Source organism: Pongo abelii, chromosome 4 (assembly GCF_028885655.2).
Source record: "Pongo abelii isolate AG06213 chromosome 4, NHGRI_mPonAbe1-v2.0_pri, whole genome shotgun sequence".
NCBI classification, from domain to species: Eukaryota; Metazoa; Chordata; class Mammalia; order Primates; family Hominidae; genus Pongo; species Pongo abelii.
Window position 1 is genome coordinate 124,358,732 of NC_071989.2, and position 12,934 is coordinate 124,371,665.

The 12,934-nt window shown below is 35.3% G+C and overlaps 2 protein-coding genes across 7 annotated transcripts in view; one reads left to right on the forward strand and one right to left on the reverse strand.

The window, feature by feature from the left end:
- Positions 1 to 12,934, forward strand: part of COMMD10 (COMM domain containing 10) — a 362,273-nt gene that overhangs the window by 129,916 nt on the left and 219,423 nt on the right. The gene's annotated exons all lie outside the window — the stretch shown is intronic.
- On the reverse strand, positions 8,000 to 8,319 carry LOC100443252 (non-histone chromosomal protein HMG-17-like). Its single transcript, XM_054555848.1, has one exon. It carries the CDS (start codon positions 8,311 to 8,313, stop codon positions 8,041 to 8,043), a length of 273 nt encoding a protein of 90 aa, XP_054411823.1. The 5' UTR covers positions 8,314 to 8,319; the 3' UTR covers positions 8,000 to 8,040.

Genomic DNA, 12,934 nt, shown 5'->3' on the forward strand with positions numbered 1-12,934 from the left:
CTGAGAGCAGGATGCTGGCATCTGGTAAGGGCCTTCTTGCTGCAGAAGGCATCACATGAAGAGGAGTTGTGCTTAGGAGACAGAGAAAAACTCGGGGCCAAACTTATTCTTTTTATAACTAAGCTACTTCCTTGATAACTCACTCACTCCTGCAATAACAGTCTTAATCTATTCACAAGAGTGGTACCCACATGACCTAATCACCTCCTGAAGGTCCCACCTCTCAATACATTTGCAATGACAATTAAATTTCAACGTGAGTTTTTGAGGAGACAAAACATAGCAGTTACGTATTTTGTTAAACTTAAGCATTTTATTCTATTAAAATTATGTATATATTTATATATATACATGCAAGCACACATATACAGGCATACTTGTGTGTTTATAGATCTTTTTCCTAGGAAGATGAATAATTATATTTTAAAAGTCATTGATGGTAGGGATGATAGCAGAGGAAGCTGTGAAATACAATTTAAGTAATATTATAGAGAATACGTTCAGTATTTTGAAAACTGCTCAATAAATTAGGGTGTATTTGTTGACAAGTAATAGATCACATTACAAACTTACTATTAGACATTGTTTATCTAGTCAGCATTTATGAATAGTCTGTGGTGATCTGTGTGTTTATATTCCACATACAGTCTATCAACAAATCCTGTCATCTCTACTTTCAGAATATATGCTAAATGCAACCACTTCTTACTACCTTTATCACTGCCACCTTATTTCAAAACCAGGTTTTACTTATTTACTATACGATCTTGTCCAAGCGTTTATAGTGTTCGGATTTTTCTTTTCACAATCATTCATCATAGGTAAAGAACTTATTTTTCTCTCCCATGGTACATTAAAAATAGAAGCAAGCAAGTAATTGTCTTAAAAAGTTTTTTGCTTTGCCTAGTATTATTATTATTCCTCTAGAAACGGTAATAATAATACATAGTTACAAGAACAGAATTGAGGAAGGTGACTTAATATTTGAAATTATTATATTTAATACTATTTAGGTTTTTATCAATGCTTGGTATATTTTGTTAATAATTTAAATATTGCTAAATTTTGGAAAAAATTACAATGGAATCATATTAGAGTTCTTCAGAGAAATTTAACCAATAAGGGATGGTTATATCTCTATATAATTATGTTTATGTGTGTGTTTATGTATATGCATGTATATTTGTATGTATATGCAGTCGTGCATCACTTAATGACAGGGATGCGTTCTAAGAAATGTGTTGTTAGGCAATCTGATCCCTGTGCAAACATCATAGAGTATACTTACACAAACCTAGATGATATAGCCTACTACACAACTATGTCATATCATATAGCCTGTTACTGTAAGACTATAAACCTATACAGCATGTTACCGTGCTGAATACTATAGGCAATTGTAAAACAGTGGTATTTGTATATTTAAACATAGAAAAGGTAATGGATTGCACTACCACATTTGATGGCTACAGCATCACTAGGCCATAGGAAATTTTGGTTCTATTTTAATCTTATGGGGCCACCATTGTATGTGCAGTTCATCAATGACCAAAACATTATTATTCAGTGCATGACTGTATATATATTTGTCACTTATTAGCACATTAATATGGATTTGTATAAAGAAATTTCTAGTAATGCTCAAATAACATACATGGATGCATTTTTAATTGCTTCTCAAATATATGGAGAATTTTAAATAAGTAGATTCCAAAGATCAAAACAAGTTTAATAAATGTCTATTTGCAGCCACATTACACACTCATACACACACACACACACACGCACACTCTCTCACAGAGGCAGTCAACTGTTCATGAAATATTAAGAAGATTATATTATACAATGATATTTAAAACTTGAAACATACATACAAAACAATGAAGTGTGATAGCTAAGAGCACAGACTTGGATCAGATAGAATGACATTTGACTTCCAGCTCCGACTTTCTGAGCCTTGGTTTTCTTATGTGTCAAGTAATGATAATACCTATTTCTTTGTGTTGATTAAATGAGAATATATGTAAACTACTTGCCATGGTGCCCTGTACACATCATACACAGTAAACTATTACCGTATGTATTTTAGTTCTTAATTCCTTCCCCTGAACACAACTTGATAAATATCCTTTGGGTTTCTGTTCCACCTTTCAAAAGTTGATTTAATTCGTAATGTAACTTAGTGTAATATAAATAATACCATAGAAACAACCATCTGTAGCAGTGGTTTGATGGGAAAATACAGTCACAGCTACAATTTGATAAGCCAGGAACTGTATTTTTCCCTCCTGAAGTTATAAAAGAAGTAGTAATCCTCTCTCCAGGCATCCTTTTATCTTTTGAAGAATAGAAGTAAATATATCTACATATCCAAGCCAGTGGTAGTCCTTCTGTATTGGGGCTTTTTGCAGAGGATTGGGGCTTTTTGCAGAGCAGGCCTGCAAGGGGAATGAATATCAGAAATGAGGTTCCAATGACAGAAGGTACTGAAATGCCGTGTGTGTGTGTGTGTGTGTGTGTGTGTGTGTGTGTGTGTGTGTGTGTAGAATGTGAGGGGGGTTGGATAGGTTCATGTGGGTGTAAAGTGAAGAGATAGGCCAGGGTGATAGATGTATAGAACTTCTGATTTTAAAATAAGCATGTAAGCTGTATACTATTTAATGAAATTACTATTGACATTTTATTGAAATTAAATAATGAATTCATCACATTTTATGAGACCAACTTTAAGAAAACTAGCTGGATTTTTAATGGTTTGTTTCAACTTAATAGTGGTGTATAACTTAGTACAAACATCGAAGGCTATCAGAAAATCTATGTTAGAATTTTAATGGTTATAGAAACTGGAATATTCTGTATATATCTGACACTTATAATTACTTGTTCTGGGGTATCCATAATAAAATTTATGTCATGTGGTTTTTTGGGTCAGTATTTTCAGGTATAAGCCTGGTGTGTAACCGTGAATGCTCTTAGAAGATTGGGTCTGTATCTTTTATCTCTGTAAATTACACAATGATAGGAAGTTAATATGTTAGGGATTTAATAAGTATGTTAATGACAATCTATAAAGATAATATGCTTTATTTTTTGATTGGTTTGTCATATTTTATTGGCCTGCTTTCTGCTAGAATACCATTATGATATAACTTGCCAAGGAGCCCTAGGGTATGAAAAAACAGTCTTACCTTTTTAATTATGAGAAGTTCAGAGACCTTCTGAATATATTAACGATTACTACTAAAGCAGTTCTTAATAATTTTTCCACTAATATGAGTTGTAAAGATGCCAGACTCTCAAAGTGATGTGAATACTAGGCTCCCTTGCTAGTTGAGTTCTTGTTACTTCGCATCAGTCTTACAGCTTTCTGTTAGTGTGAGTCAAATGTGGGTCTCAGCAAAATGATAAATTAGCATAGACCCTGAACCTCCGGGTCATGGTAAAAATAATCACTGAATATTAAGGATCTGTGTAAAGATTCTCAACCTGTATACGGTCTGTGTTCAGAAGATCTGTGAAACTCCTGAAATTGTCTGCCACATTTTGTGTATACGTGCATACACATGTTTTCTGTGAAGGATATATGAGTACTTTCAAGTCTGTAACCCATGAAAGGTTAAGGACCAACAGATTTATAACCTCTTCAGAAGTCTTTTACATTGAGTAACCATTTGCCATCTCATTTCCTCACTACATTGCATATACTTCTGGAAAAACGTAGATAACATGTATTTTTTTATTAGTCTTATTTTAATTTTCCAGAAAATTTGTGACCTTTTCATAGTACAGTGTTATTTTTTATGTGGTTCGTATTTTACTACAAATACCATGTTAATGTGATTGATAAAATGTGAATGATTTATGAAATTTTACTTATATACCCGAATTTGTTGTTAAAAGGGACAAAAAGGAATTTTTTTTGTATTTTACATTCAGTCCTTTTCATGGAATAGAATATTTTAAAACAACTTTGGCTTTAATTTTTAATTATCATATTTAGAAATCCTGCTTTTATGAAAATACATAACCCTCACTCTGTGGCTTACAGACAATAGTAGTACATTATGTAGGGTAGCCTAAACAATGGTTGATTATTGTGTTGGTGTGTATTTTATTCTCTCTGAACTGGACTTGAGAGTCAAACTTTGTCTTTAAACCTTTAGCCGTTGCTTTCTGGACCTTTGTATTGCCTAAGGGATGCAAACTTCTTGGAAAGTAGTACCATAAAGTTGTAAATGAACAAGGGAAAAAATAAAAAAGATAATTATTGTCTTATCTTCATTAATGTTTTTAAAGTAGACAGTGAGTAATTTCACAATTACAGTATCCACTCTCATGAAATTTACCAACTACATTAATGAGCAAATGTGAAGCTGTTTTGCTAATGTGGAAATTAAATTTTTGAAAACAAAACTTTTTTATTCTGTCACCAAAGAAAGAAGCACATTGGTTATGTTAATAAATAACAATAATAGAATAAACAGTCATTCATTGGATTTTTAATTGTTACAGGCACTTTTACATATTACCTTACTCGATCTTAACCACTGTAAGAATTAAATGATATTGCCGTTTTGATGAGGAAACTAAAACATGTAGAAGTTTCTTCATGGTGTTCTATGTGACCTTCAAAACCAGGCAATTAATGGGTGCTTAATATTTGTTAAATTAAATTGCATTGAAATCTCTTTTTACTCTGATCTTTTCATTAGTATTATCATTTTCTCATTTATCTGTGGTTAAATTATGACCTCAATTTTGGGACTCCAGGCCTCAGTATACATAACATAGGAAATATACCATTTAAATGTCTGCTACATTGTTTCCTGCAGCGATACTTCTTTTTATAATCAAAGCAGTGTGTAGCAAGCTTTTATCATAATATTTTGGAGAAATATGATCTTTTTTATAATCCTGTTAGCTAAGTGAAGCAGATTTTCTATACCTTCATTCCCACTTATTAGTCCCAAATTATGGGGCTGGAGATGAGTTGAGATATTGGAGGTCTTTTCTCCCCAGCCTTCTATGCAAATAGAGGATTTTCATTTTTTCTTAATAGTTTGTGTTGTTTTTCCTAAAAAGTAATCCTTAATATAGTTTTTACCCATATTGGTTTAGTTTCTTTTGAGAGAAAATATATTTTATTGATATATAATAATTATACTTTTGCTATCTCTCATTTTAAGGTATTAGCCTCATTTTTAAATAATGTTTGAATCTGTAAATGGATATCAAATTTGGGTGTTATGGAATATAAGAAAAAGAGATGAATAGTTGTATAGTCAACATTTTATACAGATGTAAGTATATAAGGTTTATATCAAAGAAAATACTTGAAAATATTTTAAGTATTATAGCTAGTATTGATGCAGTATGGTCAAATTCATTTAGTGAGGGCGTCATTACTGCTACATCTAGCTTTTATAAAATTTGAAAAATTCATGAATATTATATTAAATATTTTACCACTTTGGGAGGCCAAGGCCGGTGGATCATGAGGTCAGGAGATCAAGACCATCCTGGCCAACATGGTGAAACCCTGTCTCTACTAAAAATACAAAAATTAGCCAGGCGTGGTGGCGTGTGCCAGTAGTTCCAGCTACTCAGGGGGCTGAGGCAGGAGAATCGCTTGAACCCGGGAGGCAGAGGTTGCAGTGAGCCGAGATCAGGCCACTGCACTCCAGCCTGGGCGACAGAGTGAGACTCCATCTAAAAAAAGAAATATATATATATATGTATATATAATTTATATACATATAGTACTTTATTTAAAAATAAATAGCATTTTCTCCTCTTCTCATTTGTTTATGCTTTTAATATGTCCTATTTACTTGTAATCAATGTGGAGTCTTCTTTGAAAAAAAAATAACATTGCTGTTGTGAAGAAAATTTGCAGATGAATATTGGAAAATATACTGAATACCTGGAAGGAAAATAAGTTTTTTTGTCCTTCTTAATATAGAGGTCAAAATAAAAAAGCTATTTCTAAAGTTGCCATTCGTGGGAAAGGAAAGGCCTTATCATTTATAGAATTTGATATCAGGGAACAGTTGTTCTGAAGTAAAACAATCCAGACCATTACCACACTGATAATTTTCTCCAATTAGACAGATTAGAGGTTTAATCCTAAAAGAACCCCAGTATCCAATGTTTTTGCCTACATTTTTAACATTAAGGAAATCCTTTTTTTTAAAACTTATATTTTTAACCATTACACGAGATCTTTATTATTGGAAAAAGAACAAACGCAAATTAATCAGAAGATTTCTCATTGAGGAAGATTGAGTTTTTAAATGTATGTTAACAAAAGGTAGAAAAACTGATCACACTTAGCATGTATACAGTACTTATATGGACTAGAAAGTTTGTTTCTTGTGCTTTCAGTAGAAACATAAAACAAATCTGATGTTGTCATAGAGATAGTTTCATAATAGGTTATGTTTTTGTACAAGTCCCATATTTTCACCAGAACTATTACAAACGTTACAGTCATCAGCAGATGTTACGCATGTCTAGCATAGAAATTTCTTTTGTTGTTGTTGTTCTTTGTTTGTTTGAGACGGAGTCTTGCTCTGTCACCACGCTGGAGTTCAGTGGCGCGATCTGGGCTCACTGCAACCTCTGCCTCCTGGAGGTTCAAGCGATTCCCCTGTCTCAGCCTCCTGAGTAGCTGGGACTACAGGTGTGCGCCACCATGCCCAGCTTATTTTTGTATTTTTAGTAGAGACGGGGAATTTCACCATGTTGGTCAGGATGGTCTCGATCTCTTGACCTCATGATCTGCCTGCCTTAGGCTCCCAAAGTGCTGGGATTATAGGCGTGCGCCACTGCACCGGGCCCCAGCATAGAAATTTCTAAATTGGATATAAATTAATCATATCAATTCTAAATTACAATTTAGTTAACATTTTTTAACCTGTTCTTCAGTTGTTACACTATATTTTTAGTCCAAAAAAAATGAAAGGATTTATCAGGATATTCTGAGGGGATAGATTTTTAAAGAGGTCATTTTGAAGATACTTTTGAGTAGACATAGTCATTACATAGTCATTAAAAAACCAGAGCTTTACATATTTATATAAAAGAATTTTTAAATTCTAAAAGTGGTAAATGACCTTAGGGAAGATTTGGAAAATACAAGCAAGTATAAAGAAGAAAAAAAGAGTCCCCCCAATCCCACTGTGCAAATCAACCACTCTTTTTTTTTTTTTTTTTTCAAGCCAAACTGTATCCAGCTTTATTAAAGATACTTTCCATAAACAGTCATGGTATTTCAGGCAGGAAATGGGCAGACAGTCACTAACAGTATACAACAACTTTCAAACTCAACCACCTTCTTCAATGAACTACCGAAAATCAGAAAGCCACTATAAAACCCAATGAAGTCTTCATCTGATGGTCTGAACAGGCAAAGTTTAGAGTGAGGGTTGACATGTCACATTTAGCATGTTGTTTAACAACTTTTCACAAGCCGACCCTATCAGGAAGTGAAATGAAAATGGCAGAATTTATCTGAAGATCCACAATCTAGAAACGGAACCACTGCTCTTTTGACAGGTGCCATCTCAGTGGCATCACGGGAAAGTCCAGATTGCCTGACACACTGGTAACCAATGATTGGAGGTCAGGTCCCAACAGATGTCTGGGCTTAAGGGAGTTAAGTCTATGCTGAAAGATGGAAAGGGAGAAGAGGATGTAAAAATGATTTTGTTTTGCCATACCACAAGGCTTTTGTGCCAAGGTGGCCATGTGTGTCAAAGTCGAGGAATCCCTCCTGGGAGCCAAGAGGAAGTCTCTCAAAACTAGAAGGGAAAAGTGTTTTCTCCACATCAGTCCAGCTTCGAAGACACCCTATTAGTGACATATGCCCCTTCCCCGCAAAACAACAATGAAGTGTTCTGTGTGCTAACAACATAGCTCAAAAAAAAAAAAAAAAAAAAAAAAAGTAAAACAAAATTCTGCATTTTTATAAAACTTGGTAAAAATAGTATTTCAAACTGTTCAGTCACCAGAAGTACAGTTATCAAAAATGCACACACTTCACTTGGCATCTCCAGCACCTTCAGCTTTCTGTGCCTGATCTGTTTTGACATCTCCATTTTCTGCAGGGTTATTCCCCTCCTTGCCAGCATCAGCTTTTCCCTTTTTCCCTTTGGGTACCTTCTCTCCCTTCTTTGCAGGGGCCTTTTTAGGCCTGGGCTTTGGCTTTGGAGGAGCAGGTTTAGCAGACAACCTCGCAGATCTTCTTTGTGGTTCGTCCTTGACCTTGGCTTTATCTCCTTTAGCATCCCCTTCAGCCTTTCTCTTGGGCATGGTGGCAGCAGCGATGGTGGTGGGACATAGTCGCTGGGCGTAGGATGCAGCGGCATGTGGGCTTTTGTCGGTGCGGGGGTCGTTCTTGCCTCTTGTTCACACTGCTCCAAATCAACCACTCTTAATAGTAAATTCTTTATAAATATTGACTATTGTGTACATTTAAGTTATTATTTTTCACTATTAAAAATAGTTTTTCCTCACACAATTTCTAAGGATGCTTCCTAATGACAGCAAAATGCAATTTTCTAAAGAAATTTATCCAGCTTGATAAAACCAAGAGTTCTTTACTTAGGACAGGTATATGGGCTAGCTGTAAGAGCTTCCCTAATCCCTGTTTGACACAAATTTTCTTGGGAGCAAGGAAAGTAGAACCATATTCCCAAGAAGCATTCTCTTGGTGAGGCAGAATAGAAGAAAGAATAAATACTATGAGAACATTTTAGGGACAGTCCTGAATAGTAGTAGAGTAGTAAGGGCTCCAAAAGAACTTACATTCCTTCATCACTGGAAAATCCCAGTTAGCTTTGAATAGGGCATTGACTCTACCCCCATATTAATATTTTTAGAGAGTGTTATAGATTGAATTGTGCTTCCTCAAAATTTGTATGTTGAAGCTGTCACTCCCAATGTGTCTGTATTTGGAGATAGGGCCTTTAATGAGGTAATTAAGGTTAAATGAGATCATAAGGATAGGGCTATAATCCAGTATGACTGGTGTCTTTGTAAGAAAAAGACTAGCTGCCAGGTGTCTGCTTTAATAGAGAAAACCTATGAGACAAGACCATCTAAAAGCCAAGGAGAGAAGCCGCAGGAGAAACCAGCCCTGCGGACAACTTGATCTTGGACTTTCAGCTTCCAGAACTGAAAGTCTGGAGGCTGTTGTTGAAAATCTGGAGGCTATTGTTGGTTGCTATTGTTTAAGCCACCCAGTCTGTGGTGTTTTGTTATGGCAGCCCTAACAAACTAATACATACAGTTTTCTCCCTTCCCCTTCCCCTTGCCATTTTAGTAGTAGTGCAGTAGGCAGAATAACAGCTCCCCACAGATAGAAGCTGCTACTCTGTGGACTGTGTAAGCATTACCTTAAAGGGAAAAAAGATGTGGAGACTATCTTGGGTTATCTAGGTAGGCCATAGGCACAATAATAAATGTCCTTATAAGGGAGTGGCAGAGGGAGATTTGACACAGACATACATAAGAGAAGGTGGTACGATCACTAAGGTAGAGACTGGGATAATGGCCACAAGTCAAGAAATGCTGGCAGCTAGAAGGAGGAAGAGGCAAAAAGCAGATTCCCAAGAGGGAATGCAGCCCTCCTGACTCCTTGTTTTCTGCCTAGTGAAACTATTTTGGACTTTGTGAGGGAATACATTTCTTTTCGTTTAAGCTATTGAGTTTGTAGTAATTTGTTTTCAGCAGCCATAGGTTACTGATGCAAATAGCTGCTGAAAATACCAAATACTTTTCAGTGTCTAATGATGTAATCTTATGGTTTTGAATCATATGATGTTTGCTTTCTAATTTATGAAGAAATTATATCGATTACTTTTCTATTTTTTTGTAAAGTCTACCTCGTGCTGGTTTTTTTTTCAAACACTGATGGATTTGATAATATTTTGATAGAGTTTTTTATTAAGGAATTAAGTAGTCTCTACTTTTTCTTTTTTATACTGTCTTTGTCAGGTTTGGGTCATAAGGTTATACGTTAAATTGTTTTGGATACATAGTGGGAGCCCAGGTTATTCTAACCTTGAAAGTCAGTTATCAAAGCTGAAGCTTTCTATGATAGACAATTGGGAGATAATTTTGGTTCTTAAGTAGAAGAAACCATATTAAAATGTGTTTTTTAAGATAATAAGACATAACAGTACATCCAAAAATTGCTTGTAGGTACCTAGGGAGCAAAATCAGGCATTAAGTCTCAGATAACAATCTAGGTACTGAGTTTCTCAAACACATTCTGCCTCATTCATGTTCTTCAGGAGTGAAGACTACGTAAATTGAGTTTTGGGGGATTTAATCAGGAAGTAAAGGAATTCTAAGCCCCTAGAGAATGTCACAGCAGATAACTGAGAGGTGATCATGTTTATCTTTTCCCTGTAATTCTTTTATTCCATTTTTTTTCCTTTGGAAGAGGTGAACATCGTAGATAATAAACTTTGGGAATGTTAGGAGATGGCAGGGAACATGTCTGTATAGGTCAGCGTTTCTGAGGTTGGTAACCTTGGACTTTTTGTGAGAGAAGGAAGAGTAGAGTTAAAAGGATCCAGGGATACATATGCAACCCAAGCGTTGTATAAACACTGGAAAAATAATATAACTCACACGTCTGTTATTCCAGATTTTCAAATGTACTTAATTACTTTGTAAATCTAAATCATCAACTGAAAAATTATGTTTCTAAATTTGTGGCACCTTTAGTTAATGCTTTCAAACAACAAATAATAACAGCTTATACCTATTACCCTATGGGAATCTGTAAAGTGGGTTTAAAAAATTATTTTAAAGGGACCATGTTTTAAATGAAACCCTCCCTATAAACTTATAAAATTAATCAGGGAAGAAGGGATGGGGAGAAACAAAAACCAAGCTCGCAGCACATTCAGCCTTAATCACTAGGTCAGGCTTGCTCTCTGGTCTGCTTCTTCATAGTTGTTTGGTGCCTATTGTCCTAGAATCACATAGACCTTAGATTATAGTTCTCAACTGCTCCATAGATAACAACTTGAATATTATGAAACATTAAGTTTTCCCTTTGAGATACTCTTTTTTTTTTTTTTTTAACTGTTCCAAAGGCACATTGGCACCTTTGAGATATTCTTTCAGGTCCTGCGTACCAGTGAAACTACAGGCACCAGCCTGTCTGACGGTTAGCTGACTCAGCAAAGAATGCACTCGGTATCCTCATGATTTCATCTCCCTTACTCCAACCAATCAATGACCCCAGTTTTCCAGCCCCTTGCCCTCTACTATCCCCTTAAAATCCCCAGCCCAGAACTCCTCTGGGAGATGGATTTGAGGGTCTCCTCCCATCTCCTTTCTCAGCCACCCTGTGGTCATTAAATTCTTTCTGTGTTACAAACCCTGCTGTCTCAGTATATTGGTCTGTTACTGTAGAGCAGGAGTACAAATTTGTTGGTCTTGAATCTAAACACCAGTCCCTTTATCTTATTACTGAGGATACTCTTGGCTATGTAGTTACTCATGGTTACATTGCTAGTTAGTTACAGAACCCTGGCGAGAGCCTGTGTTTCAAGATCTCTTAGAAATGCTGTGAAGAAAAGGTCTTAGGTTTAGGTCTTAGTAGTAATTACTTTGTTTGACTTTGGAAAAGTGTAGATACCTGCATCTCCTCACTGTGGGCTATGCACAGATGAAATGTTGCATTATTACTTTTTGAAAAGTGCAGGATAGCTTCTGTTTTTGAACATTATGCTTTAGTTGTTCTAGCCACCATTCTTTATTTAAATGAGTAGGAAGTCAAGAGGAAAGTAAAGATGGATTTTTGGAGTCCTTTGCTTATTTTCCCACATTTTTTTCTTACCAGAGAAAACATAACATAGATAGGTAGATAGGAAGGGAGGGAGGTAGATAGGCAGGCAGTTCAACCAGAAAAAAATAAAGCCTGTTTTAGCAGGCTGTGAAAAGATGAACTGAATCTGTCAATGTCCGCATCTTCTATAGTTACCAGGAGTGGATGTGGGTAAGCCTTGGTGCAGCAGATAACACTGATAAGTGCATATGTTCCAAATAGAGATGTGGTCATAGGAGGAAAAAGAATGTTAATGCCATCTGGGATATTAAGAAGTTAGAGAGGACACAGAGCATAATTGAGATGAAATTGTAACTTCTTACTCTCTTCAGTGATAGTCAAATCTAATTTAAGTCTGTTACTCTATTCTCATGAAAATATTCTCAAGAGTTGAAGAAAATAAATAGTAAGGCAGTCTATATGGACCTTAACAAAACTTAGTTTTGACTATTGGAATTAAATTTTAATATTTTAATTTGGAAATCTACTCATCCTGAAACTCTTGGTAAAAACATGGAATCTTTTAATATGAATTAGAATTATTCTGGTCAATAATTATAGTTTCTGTACCCATTAGGGTATCAAACTCTTATATTCAAATTATATTAAATTGACTCATTGACTCATCTAGTTAAATGGGAATATCCTTTTAGAAGTAGAATAAAGTCTACTTGTATTTGTAAAGTTGACACAATGTTTTATGAGGGAATTTAATGTTCTTTTCAGGAACATGAGGCTGGACAGAAAGATAATCTTACAAGAAATTATCTCAGTTTTTCATTTTGGCCTTTTGTTCACAAAAGAGCTAGAATTCAAAAGAAAACAACATTTAGCCTATTTTATTTATTTATTTATTTATTTATTTATTTATTTATTTATTTATTATTTTTTGAGAGGGACTCTTGCTCTGTTGCCCAGGCTGGAATGCAGTGGTGCGATCTCGGCTCACTGCAACCTCTGCCTCCCAGGTTTAAGCGATTCTCCTGCCTCAGCCTCCCGAGTAGCTGGGGCTACAGTTACACGCCACCACGCCTGGCTAATTTTTTGTATTTTTAGTAGGGACAGGATTTCACCATGTTGATCAGG

Coding starts and splice junctions, on each gene's coding strand:
- LOC100443252 (XM_054555848.1), bottom strand. CDS start 8,313: ATGCCCAAGAGAAAGGCTGAAGGGGATGCTAAAGGAGATAAAGCCAAG.